General features: G+C 36.8%; 1 protein-coding gene across 32 annotated transcripts in view; it reads left to right on the top strand.

The window, feature by feature from the left end:
- Positions 1 to 19,595, top strand: part of DLC1 (DLC1 Rho GTPase activating protein) — a 560,457-nt gene that overhangs the window by 220,374 nt on the left and 320,488 nt on the right. For 31 of the 32 annotated variants that reach the window (XM_042983066.1, XM_042983079.1, XM_042983071.1 and 28 more), the window contains one exon: positions 17,923 to 18,072. In XM_042983066.1, the coding sequence (XP_042839000.1) occupies positions 17,923 to 18,072 (150 nt within the window). Of the gene's footprint in view, positions 1 to 1,311; positions 1,331 to 17,922; positions 18,073 to 19,595 lie in introns of those variants that run through there. The other variant, XM_042983085.1, reaches the window with a different exon arrangement.

Below are 19,595 nucleotides of genomic sequence, written 5' to 3' on the forward strand. Positions count from 1 at the left end.
GACAAAAAAAGAGAGATGGCCCAAATTTGCCCCGAGGGTAAGTTAACTACCCAAAAAGGAAGAGATTTACAGTTGCCAAAATCCCCTTTGGTCAGCTATAATATGCAGGAACCACGTGTTGTTTTCCTTGCTGTCTACCTTCTCCAGCAGTCAAAATCTACTGAGATAATTGTCTCTCGATATTACTAATCTTAGACAGTTTTTTCATTGTTTAAAAAGCTACACAACATCTAAGCACTCTCCAGCTCTAAATTATTTTTTTGTGGTCTGTTCCATTTCTCCACCATGAAAATAACGGAGATTTAGCACTAAGTACTGTTCCATCTACCTTGGAGTTCTGAAAAGAGTGATATTGTATTGTCTTAACCTCACCTTTTGAAAACACAGAAAGTTACTTTTAATCATTTGTGTAAGCCTCATTACATGCGTATTCTATGTGTACACTTTAAAATGTTTTTGAAGGAAGCCAAATCCCATTTTAAAATGCTATTTAATGTTCTTAAGCTCTCTAGCTCACAATCTTTATCAGTCACATTTTTATTTGTGTTTATTCAAATGATAGCCAAAGAAATCCTACTCATTGTGGAAATAGGTACAAGTGAACGCCACAGGAGACTCATATATTATGGAATTAAACTATTTGAATTAAAAGCCACAGAAACGTATTGGTCGCTTTTATGGGCACATAGTTTATATGGAGAACAAACAAGATATATAGATAAAGAAAAATTTTTCTTCAGTGTGCTGGAGAGATTCCCCAGGCAGAAATTTGGGTTAAGAATTATTACCATATTGGGAAAAAAGAAAGCATTGTTTGGTTTCCTTATGCACAAGAGAAAGGCAAACAAACAGGTCTTAATGATCTCAGGGGATTGGAGGATGAGTAACCTCAACATTTTGGAAGCAAAAGGCTATTTTTCAAATGTCCCTTTCCCTCAGAAGCAATATACCACAAAGACGTTTTTGAGTTTCTACTAAGTCTTGTAAGGACACAAATAATGACCTACCATGCTGCCAACACATTCTCCAATCAGTGCATCCAGAAAGTTCTCTTCAATTAAAAAGAAAAGGGAAAGTTCCATAGCAGCTGTTCATGCTTTCTTTCTGTAGAAACTGGCTCTTATAGATTGATAATATTGTCTAGATATTCGTGAAAGACTGGGACTTAGTAGGCAACTGTTAATTAATCTAAAAATACTTTTGAGTTCCGTTACATTCATTCTCTGCTAGGTATACCTCAGTGGTTCCAGCGAAGCCAGAGGCCCCGTCTCCTCTCATGCAGACTTTCAGAATGATTGGGGAGACTAACGTGCATGAAGTGCTTAATAATGTAAGGGACCTACTACTGACTACTTATTCCTTTTAAATTAGTAATTTTAAAAGAGATTAATGAAAGAAATATCTATACTAAAAGAAAATCACGTGCATGTTGAAATTGTCATTGATTTGTGTCCATCTTGTTCAACTTTATTGAGGAATAATTGACAAATCTATCTGTGTATATCTAAAGTGTACAACACAGTGATGTGATATCATATACACTGTGGAATGATTACCGGGATCAAGATGTACACATCGGCACCTCACATGGCTAACTTTGTGTGTTTGCAGGCTAGGGAGGGAATGCTTAAGATCTACTCTAGGCAACGTTCAAGTATTCAATACTGTATCCATAACTATAGTCACTGTGTTCTACATTAGATTCTCTGAACTTATTTTTCTTATAACCTAAAGTTTTTACCCTTTGACCTACATTTCCCCATTTTCCCTGCCCCACAGCCCCCAGCAACCACCATTCTATTCTGTAAAATATACAAGTCTAAAAAATCTTTAAATTTTTTTAATGTTTATTTATTTTTGAGATAGACAGAGCATGAGCGGGGGAGGGACAGAGAGAGAGGGAGACTCAGAATCCGAAGCAGGCTCCAGGCTCTAAGCTTTCAGTACAGAGCCTGACGCGGGGCTCGAACCCACAGAGGGTGAGATAATGACCTGAGCTGAAGTCGGACGCCCAACTGACTAGCCATTCAGATGCCCCCAAGATCTTTAAAAATCAAGAAAATCAGGTCTTCTTTTTTCTTTTTAAGATTTTACATGTAATGATACATGTAATGAAAAAAGCCTGGCTTTTTTCACCTAGCATAATGTCCTCCAGCTTTATCCATGTTGTCACAAATAGCAAAATTTCCCTCTTTTTTATGGCTGAATCATATTCCTTTAGGAGTGGTCAATTCTTTAGGGGTGGTCCATTTATCCTTTAATGGATATTTTTTAAATGGATATTTTTTTTTTCAAATCTGAACTGTTGTGAATAATGCTGCTGTAAACATGGGAGTACAGATACCTGTGGGATGCTGATTTCATTTTCCTCGGATATATTCCTAAAAGTGGGATTTTTGCTGGATCATATCTATTTTTAATTTTTTAAGGAGCTACCATATGGTTTTTTGTAGTGGCTGCACCAATTTACATTCCCACCGACAGTGCACACAGGTTTCCATTTTCTCAACATTCTCTCCAACACTTGTTCTTTCTTGTCTTTTCTAGACTAGCCATTCTAACAAGTGTGAGATACTATCTCATTGTGGTTTTGATTTGCATTTCCCTGATGATTAGTGATGTTGAGCACTTTTTCATATGCCTCTTGGCTATTTGTATGTCTTCTTGGAACAGTGTCTTTCCAGGTCCTTTGCCATATTTTAATCATATTATTTGCTTTTAGTTGCTGAGTGTTATGAGTTCTTTATATGTTTTGGATATTAAACCCTTATCAATTTATGGTTTACAAATAATTTCTCCCATTCTGTAGATGTCCCTTCATAATAAATTGCCTAATAATATCTTAAAAACTCTGACGCATGTTTACTTAAAACACTATTTGGGTTAAGTACTTACCAAGAGTATCAACAATTTTATTAAACCCTGTCAAGTTAGTTGCATGGCACTAGCTGCCATTTGACTTAAAAACCAAAATGTTGTCAAATAAGGATATTTTTCCATGGAGCGCCTGGGTGTGGCTCAGTCAGTCAAGCGTCCGACTTCAGCACAGGTCATGATCTTTCTGTTTGTTGAGTTCGAGCCCCGTGTCAGTCTCTGTGCTTCCAGCTCAGAGCCTGGAGCCTACTTCAGATTCCATGTCTCCCCCTCTCTCTGCCCCTTCCCCGTTTGCACTGTCTCTCTCCTCTCAAAAATAAATAATAAACATTTTTTAAAAAAAAGAGTATTCTTCTTAGTTCATTGCAAGTGTGTAGCGAATCCCCTAAATCTTAAAATCACAAATATAGAATCATCTAGATTGTATTTAATGTGCTCACTTACTGGACCTCTGTAAATCGTAGCTTCTCTGTGTGGAATATAATTATATCACTTCTCACAAAATGTCAGCTTGGCTTTATGGTAGAGAGCCGAGGTCATAAAGGTACTCTTTTCTGTCTTTGGGCTAAAGGAAACGATGTATCCATTCAGGAACTTGTCTAATCTCTAGGATGAGAATTGTAACTCTCGTGAGTAAGGAGGAAGACCAGGGTATATACATCAAAATGTTCCAGCCAGGACTCAACATACTGAAAGTGATGGTCACAGAGATGACCACCAGATCTCAACAAATCTGGCTGTGGAGAGTGGCACTCAGGGAGGTGGAACCGCTGGACAAGATAAATCATCTCTTCATGTGTGAAAATTTAGTAACCTTACAATTTAGTAATCTTACTTATTCAGTGAACATCTTTCTGTGTCAATAATGAGGATTTTCTGTTGTTTTTTTTAACGTTTATTTATTGAGAGACAGAGAGACACAGAGCGTGAGCAGGGAGAGGGGGAGGCACAGAATCCGAAGCAGGCTCCAGGCTCTGAGCTGTCAGCACAGAGCCCGATGCGGGGCTCGAACTCACAAACCGCAAGATCATGACCCAAGCCGAAGTCGGACGCTCAACCGACTGAGCCACCCGGGTGCCCCGATAATGAGGATTTTCAATCACTATGTTAAAGGCTTCACAGTATGACAATGTATGGATATACCAAAACTCTTTTAAAATCATTCGTGATAACAAAAAAGGTAGTAAAAATAATCTTAACAAAGTGTGTTACACAGTTCACTAACAACATTTTTTTTTCTGGGCATTTTCATGTTTGTGATGTTTTCCACCTTTTTTAAATTTGTAGTCTGTCGTGCTTTATATTCTCATTTTCAATGAATATTTACTTTTTTACCTGAAAAAAAAAATAACCTGTGATTCACAATCACATATTCCCTGTAGGAATTTCAAACAATGTGGAAAAACATATAGGTCTCCTTTGCACCCTGACAGTTTTACCCGCACTCCCCACTGGTAGGTATCTTTCCAGATATTTGTGTATCCATGTATATATGCATACAGAAATACAGAATTTGCTTCAGGTGTGTGTTTTTGTGTGTGTGCCTGTGTGTGTGTATATGCGTATATGTGTGCTCATTTGGTACCTAAAAGATTTCCTGCTATAGAATATTGTCCTTCGCCTTTCTTTCTCCACTTAACAAATCTTCTTGGAGTGCTTTCCCTATGAGCAGTCGGGCCCTGAGTGCAGTTTTGCAGGTTGTTTCCTGCACAAGGACACCAGACTAAAGTGAGAACTGATGGGCACCTGTGTTTTACTCGTCAAGCAGTGAACCCTGGCACGGGGCTGTGTCCCTCCAAAGGGCCACAATATCTAACTTGCATTGAAGAACTGACTAGATTATTCATGGCTATGTCAGTGCATATGAATCTACCTCATGTTTGGAACTACTGGGTAATAATCTAAGGAACAATGGTGCTATAATTTATTAAGTTAAACAGGTTTCTACTGATGTCCACACAGGTTATTTCCAGTACTTTGGCCATAAGAAAAAAATGCTTCAGTGAATAGTATTGGGCATACTAATTTTTGCATGTATACAAGTAATTCTCTAGGATACACAACTAAAATTAGAATGCCAAGTTGAAGGACATGTCCTATTTTAATTTTAAAAGATACTGCCAAACTGCCTTCCAAAAAAGACAGAAATTAACATTTCCAAAGACATTGTCAATCTTTTTTTAAGCATTTTAAAAAAATGTTTATTTATTTTGAGAGAGAGAGAGTGAGCAGGGGAGGTACAGAGAGAGGGAAAAGAGAGAGAATCCCAAGCAGCCTCCACTCTGTAAGTGCAGACCCATGAACTGTGATATCATGACCTGAGCCGAAACCAAGAGTCAAATGCTTAACTGACTGAGCCACCCAGGTGTCCCAAGACCTTGTCAATCTTGAGTGTGGTCAAGATTATTTTTTCTTTTTGGACAATCTAATGAAAATAATTTCCATTTTTAATTTAATTTGCATTATTTTGATTACCAATGAAGTTTAGAGGTTTAAATAGTAATTCTTATATAATCGCTTTTTAATGCTTTTGCCATTTTTATTGGATTTTTTAATAATTTCTTAATTCTTCATTATATATGCTGCAAATCTTTTCTTTCAGTCTGTCAGTTGCCCTTTAAATTTTATCAGTCTTCATTTGTGGATTTTAATTTTTTTTTAATTTTAATCCCACTATAGTTAAAATATGGTGTTGTATTAGTTTTGGAGGTATAATATAGTGATTCAAAAATTCTATACACTACTCAGTGCTCAGCATGATATGTGTACTCTTAATACCCTTCACCTGTTTTACCCATCCTGCTACCCACCTCCCCTCTGGCAGCCATCAGTTTGTTCTCTGTAGTTAAGAGTCTGGGGGTTTTTTTGTTTGTTTTTTTCTTTTTTCTTCGTTTGTTTTATTTTTTCAAAATTTCATCTGTAGATTTTTATACAGTGTCATAGAATGTTTGAATTTTTTGTTTTGTTTTTAAGAATTTTACAATTAATATTCCTTTGGTCTTACAAGAGACTTTTAAAATCGGTTTATCATAAGCACCTGTGAGTAAAATATGATGTCAGATATTTACCTAAAATACTGTTTTTTAAAACATAGGGAGGGATACATAAAATTTAACAAATATTGACAAATTTTAAGCTTGCAGATATATTAGACATCAGAGTTTATTATAATATTTTTCTGTATTTTCATATATGTTTAAAGATATCCAGGGAAGCCAGGTGGCTCAGTTGGTTGAGAGTCAGACTCTTGATTTTGGCTGGCGCAGTTCATGCTCTCACAGTCTTGAGATGGAGACCTGAGTTGGGCTTGCGCTGGGCATGGGTCCTGCTTTAGATTCTCCCTCTCTCCCCTTCTGCCCCTTCCTCCCCTGCTCACAAGTGCACTCACGCACGTGCCCCCTTTCTCAGTAAATAAATCTTTCTCAGTAAATAAATAAACAAAAGCTATTGGTAATAACAAAGTTTTTTGTTTGTTTTCTTTGGGATTTCTTTTCATTCTTTTTGTTTAAAAAAAAATTTTTTTTTACATTTTATTTATTTTTAAGAGAGAGAGAGAGAGAGCACACATTGGGGAGAGGTAGAGAGAGAGGGAGACACAGAATCTGAAGCGGGCTCCAGGCTCTGAGCTGTCAGCACAGAGCCCAACTTGGGGCTCAAACTCACAAACCGTGAGATCATGTGACCTGAGCCAAAGTCAGACCCTCAACTGAATGAGCCACCCAGGGGGCCCAGTTCTTTTTGTTTTTTTAAAAACCAGCTTTTCAAGTTTCATTTTAAAAAAAATCCCATGGGAGTTTTGGGTCAGACTACTTGGGTTAAAAATTTAGTTGAAAGACAATTAACATTTCATTCATTCATTCATTCATTCACTCAACAAACATTTATTGTATGATGATTATGTGCTGGCGACCATTCTAGATTCTTGGGTTGTTATCATTGAACAAAACAGGCAATGATAACTAAATTCTAGAAGGGAAACAGACAATATACATAACAAATCTGCTTTAAAATGTATTAGAAGGAATTTTCCTATCCAGAGCAATTATGTGTGTCTCCATTTGTTTAGTCTTCTTTTAAATCCTTTGGTGACACTTTAAATTTTCTCCATGAAAATCTTCATTATTTCTTGTTCAGTTTCTTCTAGATATTTTAGTCTTTGTTGTGACTGTGATTTGTTTTTTTCTATTCCATTGTTTTAATTGATTCTCTGGGATTTTTAAGGTACAAATTCTCTTCCTTTGTAATATAATCAACTCTGGGTTTTTTTTGTTCTTGTTGTTGTTGCTGTTTGTTGTTTCGTTTCTTCGGCCAGAACCTTAATCAAAGCATTGAATAAAATGAGTGATAATGAGTATTCTTACTTTTTCTTAGTATTATAGAAGTGTTTCTAATATTCCACCTCTGTACTTAAAACTTAGTCTAATTGCCTGATACTCTTAATCAAGTTAAGAATATTGCCTTTTAAATCCTTCCTATCTGAGAGGGTTTTGTTGTTTTTCTGTTTATTAAACCACTAACAAGTGATTTAAAATAGGTTTTGAGGGGCACCTGTGTGGCTCAGTCAGTTAAGCATCCGACTTTGGCTCAGGTCCTGATCTCACGGTTCGTGGGTTCGAGCCCCACGTTGGGCTCTGTGCTGACAGCTGGGAGCCTGGAGCCTGCTTTGGATCCTGTGCCTCCCTCTCGCTCTGCTCCTCCACTACTCCTGCTCTCTCTCTCTCTCTCAAAAATAAATAAACATTAAAGTTAAAAAAATAGGTTTTGAATGTTATAAATACCTTTTTTGACATTTGTTGTATTTTTTATTATTCTATCAATATAAAGGTCTAATGGATTTCTTATTGTGGGAGCACTGTAGATAAAAATCTATTTCGATTATGCTATTTTGGGGGGGGGGTCAGAAACCATGGACTAGCTTTCTCTGTAATCTATTACAATTATAATTTATTTTAATGTTCCTTAACCCTCGCTATACTTTGAATATATCTGTCGAATTCTTTAAAATCACACTAGGCTGGCCCAACCCTACATCTTTGAAATTCGGTGGATGGTGCCTTAGATGTGGAAGTTTTCAAAGCTCTACAAGTATACTTATAATCAGCCACTGCAGAGAACTATTACTCTAACATGTGGTTCAGAGGTTCTTAAAGTCTAGCCCTCCATACAGCAGCAACAGCGTTATTCAGGAACTTGTAAAAAAAAAAAAAAAATGCAGATGCTAAGAGACTCTTAAAAACTGAGAACCAACTGAGGGTTGATGGGGGGTGGGAGGGAGGAGAGGGTGGGTGATGGGTATTGAGGAGGGCACCTTTTGGGATGACCACTGGGTGTTGTATGGAAACCAATTTGACAATAAATTTCAAAAAAAAAAAAAAAATGCAGATGCTCTGTCCCATCAAGGATCTACTGAATCAGTCTGTGTTTTGACAAGTTCTTCAGAAGGTTCTGATGCACAGTCATATTTGAGAACCACTGATAAACGGTTGACAAATAAAAAGACAGAAAGAGAGACAGAAGGAAGGAAAGAGAGAACAAAGGAAAAAGGAAGGAAAAGAAAAAGAAAGGGGAGGGAGGGAAGGAGAAGGAAAGGAACAAATCATCAGTAAGATGATTTAGCTTCTAAATTTGTAGATTAGTAACAATAAGAAGATGCCACTCATATGTAACTAAGTCAGTTTTTTAATCTATATGTATTCTTCCCAGAGCTTTCAGATCATTTGTATTAGGTCACCTGTAGAGTAAAACAAAAGATTTACAGGACTTAGGTTAATGGAAGAATTGGAAATTCAGTGTCTCTTGATTTCATCTTTGCTTCTTGTTTCCCAAGTAGCCATTGACACTATCAGTTTGTAGGTTGGGAAAGTCTTAAATTTGCTAAAGTAACTTATCAGAAAAAAATGAGAGGATGGAGCTAGGTAAGTAGTTCCCATAATTTTTCACTGTAAAGGCTCTTCATTAGTGTCAAAAAAAAGCCACAGCCACACTGCACGTGCGAGTTGTGAAAACCTATACAGTGGTAAAAAAATTCAATCTGATTTACTCATTTCTAGAAAATTTCATACAAAATATTAACAGTTGAAGTGAATTTGCAATTCTAAAAAGATCTGCTTCATGTGCTTTTCAGACTTTATTTTGTTGCTGAAGAAAAATCAAAATGAGAAGTCTTAGATTTGCCTAGGATTATAACACTAAATAGAACACTGAGAAAAGGAAATTCCTATTCTTTAAAATTGTATAACTAAACTTAGAAGGCAATTACTGTTCATTCATTCAAGGAAACAACCGTGTATAGAAACCTCTCCATTGGAGTCACATGATACTTGAAACCAAAGATTTCCTCTGATATACCCAGTCAGGGGAGAAGTATGTTAAGCCTAAGAAACATGGGTCCAAATACAGTTGCCAGATAACATTTAGGATCCCCAGTTCCATTTGAATTTCAGATAAACAACATAAAATGTCTTAGTATAAGTATATCCCGTGCAATATTTGGGATATACTTATACAAAAAAAAAAATTATTTATCTGAAATTCAAATGTAATTGGGTATCCTATATTTTTATTTGCTACATATAGTAATCCTTGTTGCAATGAGAGAGAGAGAGAGAGAACATGACATATTTGAGAAACTAAAAGAAGTTCTGGACTTCTAACTGAGCATTTTCTAAAATATAGTACAGTCGTTTATGTAAGATTATATCACATAGTATGGTTGATTTTGATAACTGTATAGTTTAATATACTTTATAAAAAATAAAATTATTACTTACATATTATATAGCATTCATATATTTAAATTTTTATCTAGCTGTAAAAAAGTGAATCCAATTAAAGACAAATATTAAGAATAATGTAGCAGTAGTCCTCAAAATGACTGACATTGGGGAACACTGGGAATTATCAGAAAGAATGTGAGAGGTAAAACTAGAAAATTTAACAGAAGCCAGGTTCAATACAAGACTTTTTTCTAAATTAAGTCATATAAATTTTTATGGAAGAGGAAGAAATTTTTACTTTTGTCTTTCTTTGTTATCCACACCTAAAAAAGACCATCATAATATTCCTGAAAACAGTTGATGGAATTTTAATGTAAATAGATGTTTTTCTCACGTTTTCACATCAGGAAAAGTCCTGCCTCCTTTAACATCTGAGCCCAAGGACAGAGCTACTGAGAATTGTAAAACAAACAAAACAAAACAAAAAAGCCAAAGTAACAAAAGCTGCATAGATTTGCAGATATCAGGTAGGAGTGATGATACAGAATAAATAACCCACAAAGGTTGACTTTGTGTCTATAAAATGTGTTAAGTGACCATGAAAGTCAGTCTCCCAATTTTACCACTTAAAGTAACAACTGGTTCCAGAATGCCTACCAAATTATTTAAGTAGAAATCATATCCCACTCCCCAAAATGGACCTTTAAACCTAGTGGAGGAAGTCATCCTCAGATTTCCCTGGAATAGAGAGGAATTTCTGCCCACACAATTCTGTCCCTGACTCACATCTGCCACTTCTGAGCACTCCTTAGGACCAGCTGCAGAGATATCGTTTGAGTCTATGCAGGAGACTCTGTAAGCAATTTACAGAAGTCCCAGTTTAAAAATCTCTGTTTGAAACCTCACTGGAATTTAAAAATCAAGCTAAGGAGGAACCAGTTTTCTTCACCATGCTTTGTAAATGGAAGGAGATAACATAGGAAGTGAAGGTAAACACTAAAAAGCCACAATTTACATACCAGTTCAAAGATTCCTTGTAGTAACTTTGAATGAGGGTATTAGATCACCCTCTATCATCTGATATTAAAATGATATTGGCACATGTTACTATTAAGATAACATGCAAAGATTTTGTGGTTGAACAGACTGTATCTGGCAAATCGGAGATAATTGCTGGTTTGTTTTATTACCTAATCCACATAAATTTCATCTTGAAATGCACCAGTATAAAAATTAAGGTTGACTTGTTTAACTTGCCTAGAAATTCTAACATAGGATAGTTAAATTATCTTTAGCCCCTAACTAGCTATTCAGATAAAAATCTTCACTGCTTCTGAAGAAAAAAAAAATGAATAACTTTCTGGTTCTTTAAACAGGATATTATTTTAAGAAAGGAAAGTCTAGAGTGAGGAATTTATTTTCAGATGAAATGTATAACACTAATATGAGATTTCATACTAATCCAGCTGGCCTCAGATCAAATAATTCAGAATGAAGTCGGGCCAAGTCTTTTGCTAAAAGGTCCCTTTCTATTACGGGTGAACAAGGAGTATTACCAGCCCAGAATGCCAGTAAGATGCGTATGGAATCAAAGACAGTGTAGGGGCCAGAACCTTGGATTATGAATCAGGAAGTCTTAGTTCTATTCCTGGCCTCGCCTTTAATTTATTATGGCTGTCTATGTGATGCCACAACTCATTGACAAGCAGAACATTCAGGCAGTGCTATATTTGCTGAGCCAAATGTCCACTATTTGGAAGCATTCAGGTGGTTTACTGCATTTTTTTGGTTTCCTTCCAAATGCTTGGCATTAGGAAAACAGTGCCCCTGCGTCTCTAGGGGAGGCATCCTTTTCTCTGTACTTCACAATCTGTAGAGTGTCTGGTAATCTTCACCTCCTCCCCACTCCATGTGTGTGTGCTGTGTCCTGTGTTGCTCAATAAAGAGCATCTGGGAGAGAGGAAGCTTGGAATTATCTTCCCCAGATAGAAGGAAAGAAGGTAGTGGAGTCTCCTGTTCAAAGAATTCCTTTTCAGAGACCTGGAGAGAATGACCCCCTAAAAACCCTGTTTATCTCCCCCAGATCCCATTGTGACCCAAATGACTTCACTGCTCAGGGGCTAAACAGCTCTTGGGAGTAAATAAGGAACATCTTTAAGATTTTCCAATGAAAACCATGCGGTTGGCCATATTAGGCTTTTGACAACAAATCGAATTGAATAGAAGTTTCTCTCCAAATTTGCCTAAGCATCCACTGACGTGTTTCTGAAAGAAATACAACTGGAAATTTCTTCCACAACTGTGATATATATTATCTATACCTTGACAACAGCTGGTTACAGTCTCTCGACAACAGGATGTTTCTGTTCTTAGTGCTACACAGGCAGATATTGGGAAAAGGAGACATATATCACACCATTGACTCAAGGTCAGCTCACAGGCAACTAAATAGTTTTTCCTCATTAAAAAAGCAAATCATGCAATCCTATTAAGAATAGCCTATTCATGTTCTAAACAGGCACTTAATTCTTAGGCTGTGTTAGAGAGGGTATATAGAACATGGGGAAATACTTGCCTACTCTGCCCTGGTCTGAGAACGTGTAGAGTAATATATTTAATTCTCAGCACTGACTATTAATTGGGTCAATGACAGAATTATGTCATATTCAGAGAAGGGTAAATAGAACTAATGAGGATTTGAAAACATGTCGTATGAGAAATCATTAAGGGGACTGAGTATGATTCACCTAGAAAAGGAAGAAAATGGGCACAACGTAGTTCTTCAAATATTTGAAAGGCTCTTTCATGGAATAGACACTACTTTATGCTGTCTAGTTTTGGAGGGAGAAACTGGGAAGTTAAAGGAAGGCAGAATTCTCAACCTTATAACTGTACAAGTATGAAATAGGTAGCTTCCTAGGGAACAGTGCATAGGACACAGGAGATGGCCAATAAACATCATGAAGACTGTTAAAAACGTACAAGGATTGGGGCGCCTGGGTGGCTCAGTCGGTTGAGCGGCCGACTTCGGCTCAGGTCATGATCTCGCGGTTCGTGAGTTCGAGCCCCGCGTCGGGCTCTGTGCTGACAGCTCAGAGCCTAGAGCCTGCTTCCGATTCTGTGTCTCCCTCTCTCTCTGACCCTCTCCCGTTCATGCTCTGTCTCTCTCTGTCTCAAAAATAAATGTTAAAAAAAAAATTAAAAAAAAAAATAAGGACTTGTCTAGATGCAAAAGTTTCTTGCATTTAATTGTGGTTATCGCTACTCTTCCAAAACATAGTTTCTGTATATTAGAAGGAACGAAAAACAGGTTGCAGTAGTTAAGAAGAGAATAAATGATGCTTAATAGACATTGAATTAGAAATTGCATCCATGAAAGGGAAGCAAAATGGAGTATTGGAAAAAGACCAAGGCAATGAGTGGGGAGAGATGGGCTCTACTCTATTCAGTTTGTCAATGGAAAAGTGATCTGGATTTAAAACTCTACAGCTGCAAAGTCAGAACACCGTGGAACCAATAGCCATGATCCTAGAGCTCTAGATTTCTAAAGTCTTAATTTTGGAGAAAGTACCCAAGTACATAATGAGTTACTCAAATATGTTTTGACTTATTTTTTAATTATTTTTTAAAATATTTATTTATGAGAGAGAGGAAACAGAGTATGAGTGGGGGAGGGACAGAGAGAGAGGAAGACACAGAATCTGAAGCAGCCTCTTGGCTCTGAGCTGTTAGCACAGAGCCCAATGTGGGCCTCAAACTCATGAACCACGAGATCATGACTGAGCAGAAGTCAGACACTCAACTGACTGAATCACCCAGGCACCCCTGTTTGACCTATTTAAGTGAAAATACACATATGAAGATATGTTAATTATAATGAATTTTAAGGGATTTTACAAACATAAATAATGGATAGTGCAAAGAAGGCAGATACGTGAGCTGCTTCTAGGAAAAAAGAAGTCTCCAGAAGAACACTAAATTTCAGTCAACAATTTATACTGAACTCTGCCTGGGCAACAAGAGCAAAAGTTAAGGAAAATAAATGCATTAAATAAATACAATGCATTATTTCAATATGTTATTATGTTGATTAAGCCATAATTACAACTGTCGATTTAACTAGCAATGCTTCTATTTGAATCCAATTCTGAGCGTGTCTCTCCATCCTACTGATCCCCACTCCTACTATGTGTTGGCACAAATATGCACCAGCTCGCATAAGCTCACAAGAGCAAACTGGTGGCATCTCTTCCTGTTCTGAGTTCACTAATGTCTTGTTGGTAGCTTGAAACCAGCTATGACAATATTTACGTCACAGAAAAAATGGCACATGCTACACATGAGGACTTTTGTTTCATTTGGTATCTAGTTTCTAAACATTTACTAACATACCACTCCCTGCTTCCAAGAAACAGCTTCCTCAGACAGTGTCTTCTTTTTCACTTCGATCTCAAAATATTTATGGCCGTGTTATAAAAGCATATCATTTTTTTAAATTCCAGTGTAGTTAACACACAGTGTTATATTAGTTTCAGGTGTACCATACAGGGATTCAACAATGCCATATATTAGTCAGTGCTCATCAAGATAGATGAACTCTTAAATTTGTTATCTCCTTATAATTACCATAATGTGGGTCCAATTCAGACTTCAGGGGGAAAAAACAGAACTAGGACTAGGACTAGAAAATAATCCTAGGTTAATTTGAACTATTTAGTATGTATTAGCCATTTGACTTTGCTGGGGGTAAAGTAGCGTGAGGTTCCAAAAATGTTTGATTGTCAGTATGTGGTGAGGATCCTAAAAGTAAAATACACAGGAAATCACTCATGTGCTTACATCCTGCCAGTGGCCCCACTGCAAGGAATAAATTTGACCTTTACAGTGACCTTCATGACAAAATATATTTTGGCTCCTGTTCATATTCACCTGCACATTGTTCTAGTATTCATTCCTTTCGCTCTCACTTCCCTTCCTGGTGTCCCCCACCTTTTATCTGATCCTCTTATTCATCCAGCTCATTCCAGTCTAGCATGCAAGATGTGTGCAGTACTATTTTCCCAGTTCTCCTCCTTCCTTCTTCCTCTTCTTCTTTCCCTTCCCTTCCCTTCCCCTTTTTTCTTTGCCTTTCATTTTCTTCCTTTCTTTCTGTCTTCCTTTCTCTCTCTTTATCTCTCCCTTTCTCTCTCACTTGCTGTCTCTCTCCATCTCCATCTTCATCTCCGTATCTCTCTTCTACCCCGTTCTTTTTCTCCCCATCATGATTTAGCTCTGTTTTCCAACCACAGAAAACTATTTTCCAACCACTCTATACAAAGTGGGACACCCCCTTCAGTGACTGTGTAGATTCTTACCCAATTTATTTGCTTCTTACACTTGTTCCTGTATGAAACCATCCTACTTATGAATTTGTTAACTTTTGTTGTGTCTTCTCATGGTTGACTATAATATTCAAGAAAGCAGGAATTTTTAAATCTCTTATCCACTTGTGACTATTTTGTCCCTTTAATGGTGCTTGGCCCAGAACAGCTATGACTGCAGGAAAGAAGGAAGGAAAGACGGGAGGGGAGAGAATTTAGCATCTTGGCCTTGATTTGAAGGGGTTAAGGTACTGAAATATTGAGAACTTCACTAATAGGCAGCTTTACTTATTAAAGAAGGTGCTCTTCGTGGACTATGGAGACAGCATGAAATAAAAGCTTCACTGTAGAAGTCAACCTAGCCAAAACCTGCAAATACGCAGCTCTATTTTCAGGCATGAGCTATTTGCTGGAGTTTAGCCATGGACATATGAAAGGTTAGAACTGTTAAATATTAATATCTGGGGCTTTAAAAACAAAGACAATAAAATTTATCCAAAGCATCTGATTTGTAGTCCACTCTATTTTGTGAGGTTTTATGGATGTACACAGGATACTGGTCTGTGTACTTGACACTTGATGCTGAATGTAATAGATAGTGAATAAGGAAGCATCCAGGAAGGAAGGCGAAATCAATAGGCTTATTTCTCTAAAGGAATATTGTAGACCAAGGCCGTTTGGTTTTATTCCTTTTGGCAGAGCATTTGAAATAATTTGATGCTCAGCCCATGGATTTAAAAATGTTTTTAAAGTACAATCTCAGCATCCAGTTAATTCAAAGACAAATTGTTTCTGAGACCACTGCTGGTAGGTCTAGGACAACCCAGGACATACTGCTTTATCCAACATTAACTTAGTAGCTGGAAAAACATCAAGATATACTTTCTAAGGCTTTGGGAGCTGTTATTTCACTGGCTCCTATTGATTTCATTACTATTATTCCTGAAAACATATTGCATGTGCAGTGTATAACTTGTCTCATCTGCCAGGTAGAAAAACATAATTTTTGTGCTTGAGGATGTTATAACTGGGAGATTAAAATCACACAGAAAAAACATATGTGGATGTAGAGATGCAAAGAACATTATCTTGCCAAACACAACTTTGGTTTTAAAAAGAAGGAAATTATACAAGCAAATACATTGGAGAAGTAATTAAGAGGACTTTGAGTCTTCTTTCAGTCAGGTTTTCCATGTTTTGGGTATTTAGAAGAGAATTAAATTTAGAATAATCTCCAATATTTCCAGGACTTCATTTTAAGGTAGAAGCAGGATTCTACTGTAATGCTCTTTTGACTATAACAAAGTTCTGTGGCAGTGAAGGATATGATATATAGTAAGGTTCAAGTCTGTTTGCAAATATCCTGGATACTCTCAAGCATAAAACATAAGACTTTCTGATGACAAGAGCCTGTAATTGTGTCAGAGCCTCATTACATGTTTTAGACAGCAGGGACAATGAAAGGAAATTTAAGTAATAATCACAGCATAGTATTCTGAAGTAAGTAATACAACTCAAAAAAAATTCTTAAGTTATTCTCAAACTGGATGTCTTTATGGAAATAGGACTAGCTCTTTCAATTTGATGTTAGTCTGTTAAACCAAACACAGGTTCAGCTTACCCAAATAATTTACGAATGTTACCCTAATTAATGATTCTTTGAACACTTTAAAAGGCCAACTGTTTGACATCTGGGAAATAATGCTCTAGCTATTGGGGGTACAGAGACTTGTATAGAATTTGATTAATCCATGAAATTTACCCTAGTCAGTCCCTGTTCTTTGGGGTTCCCTCCTAATGAAGGCTAGAGAATTTAGGGGATTAAAAAATGCCAAAACAAAATAAAATGTCTGATTCACTTCCAATACCGTCACCTGCTCCCTTGTACCCACATCCCTCAGGCTTCTGTCGTGATATATTTTCCCCTTGAGGTCCCCACTCGTGTTCCTTTCAAAGCTGATTTCACGGAGGTAAATATCAAAGACAGATGAGAAGATAGCAACGTGAGTTACACATGATAGTTTTCTTCCAAAGGGCTAGCCCTGAGTCTATTACATGTCTCAATAGATTTTGCTTCTAAAGAACCTTACTGTGCTTTCCATGGCCTTTTTTTCCCAACCCAATGCCCTATCCAACCTTGATACCTTGCACAGCCCGCAGGGAATCTGGAAAATTCCTAATACTAATTGACATGATTTGAATATGCAAGAATAGTAAACAGTCATGTGGAAATGACTCTCTATGGTCAATGAGAAGCTTTAGTTATTCCTGTAAGCAACAGTATTTCCATAAATATATCTCAATATTATAAAGAATTCAGGATAAGTAACCATGATCATTTACAAAAATATATACAGTTATGGGGGCTTTTTTTTAATGTGAAAAAAAAGAAGCTTGAAAAGAAATATTGACAGTGATATAGCTTGAAGCAGCAGTAGGTAAATGGCGCCATGCAAAAACAAAACAAAATACAACAAAACAAACAAAGCAACTTGCCCACTGTACAAACTGAATCCTGCCGCCTTTGATTATTTTCCCATTTTTTTTCCTATACTCAGAAGTATTCTTCCAAAAATATTGTATGGATCCTTAAATGCCTAACCACAAACAGTTATTAGTATGTCATAATTGATTTATACCATGAACAAAGTAACATCTAATTTTTCCCCAGAATAGTCCACAGAAAAGTAGTAAATATGTATCAGTACTCACTGATGTTATACTTCTTTTTCATTTCACTTTTTGCCAGAAGATGTATATTTAAAATTCAAGTAAAATGCTTCTTTGGCAGTAGGTCAGCATCTTCCCAATGAAGAGCCCATTGATGATACAGAATAGAACTTCCTTTCCCCCTTGAGTAGAAGGCTGCCTATTATTCACTGTCCTTTTTGTCACATTGAAGAACAGGGAACTTTTTATTCTTTCCAAGAAATGCCCTTTCATATTTAGTAACAACATGTTCTGTTCCTCAGGAAATAAGAGAAGATCGAGATAGGGCGCGGCTAGACTCCATGGTGCTGCTAATTATGAAACTGGACCAACTTGATCAGGACATTGAGAATGCCCTCAGCACCAGCTCCTCTCCGTCCGGCACACCAACAAACCTGCGGCGGCACGTTCCTGTGAGCTTTCCTCTTTTCCACTTCTTTTCCCCTGAGAATGTTACCTCTTTATTTCATACAGTGCCTCTTGCAAATGAAACACCTCTGATGGTAGCACTACCTACCTAAATGTGGCCCTGATACTGTCCCACAAAGATCGCTCAAATAATTCTGGGCTTCGTGCAATATTATTTAAAAGAGAAGTGTGCTTAAAAAGGAAATGGTTATTATGGGCTAGACAAGAAAGAGAGTCACCTGGGGAAATTATGTTTCGTAGAGATCAAATCATCTTTATTGTAGTTGTTTCTCTCATTACCAGTCTTCTCTGACATCCTATGAGCACCATTAGCAATGCTATGTCTGTCTCACTTAATATTTTTTTCTAATATTTCACAAATTTACATTGCACGTAGGAGATGCTTAAATATTTGCTGCATGCACACACGCATGCATGGATGTTTGGGTAGATGGGTGAGTGGATGAATGGATGCTGGACTAACCCGGCATACTACAAGAAATAATTTATATGAGATTAACTTGAAAACACTCTAAAACTCACTCCATGAAATACAGCGAATGGGACAGAGGTGAGAGTTTCATTCTACACTGCATTAATTTCTTATAAGACAGACACTCCTCTGAGATTCTGACATTCAAAATAAAATTTGAAAGGCAGATTCCAGGACTGAGTATGCACTTTACATATTTACTCTATATTAAATGGCTTAGTTTGTACAGATCTAGCAAATGTGATGGTAGATTTGCTTATAATTAAGCCATGAATCCCTTTTCAATTAATCTGTTACTTTTGCTATGCGATAATCAATACATTAAGTCAAGAGATGATATATTTACCTAAGATCAAAAGGGTGTAAAATCCTATACATAAATTGGAGCAGCTACCAAAATAGAACTATTCTGCATCAAATTCTCTAATTAGTATAGCTCTATCATTGATTCTGAAGTGATTCAAGACTTAACTCTGACGATGGGGCAGAATATTTCAAAGTAAATGAACAAATTAAAATGATAACTAACCTTGGTATATGCTAGGTATGATTTTAAATGATTTATGCATATTAGCACATTCATTCCTCACATTTTTCAAATGAGTGAAAGATAGAGAAGTCAGTAATTATATGCGTCAAAGCTAGAGTACGTACCCAGCGAATCTTCATCTCAAGCCATGCCATTTAACCGCTACACCACACTGCGTTCTCTAGCTGACCATATTGGGAATCCTATAGCTTAAGCAAATGATAGATGAAAGATTGACATAGAGAGGGAGAGGAAGCAATGAAGGAATGAAGGAAGGGGAAGGAAGGAGAGAGGGAAATAAATTAGATACTTCAACTTAAAGCCAGTAGAATGAAATTTTCGTTTTTGTCTGTGATCTTCTGGATAATCATTTCTTACCCTTTAGTATTCATCTCAAATTTTCTTTACAGTGAAATATTGCCCTAAGCTTCTTCTGTCTTTCCAGAAAGAATCAATTACCCCTTCTCTGGTGCTGCTATAGTGTCTTGCACATACTTTAGTAGGAC

Source organism: Panthera tigris, chromosome B1, assembly GCF_018350195.1.
Source record: "Panthera tigris isolate Pti1 chromosome B1, P.tigris_Pti1_mat1.1, whole genome shotgun sequence".
NCBI classification, from domain to species: domain Eukaryota; kingdom Metazoa; phylum Chordata; class Mammalia; order Carnivora; family Felidae; genus Panthera; species Panthera tigris.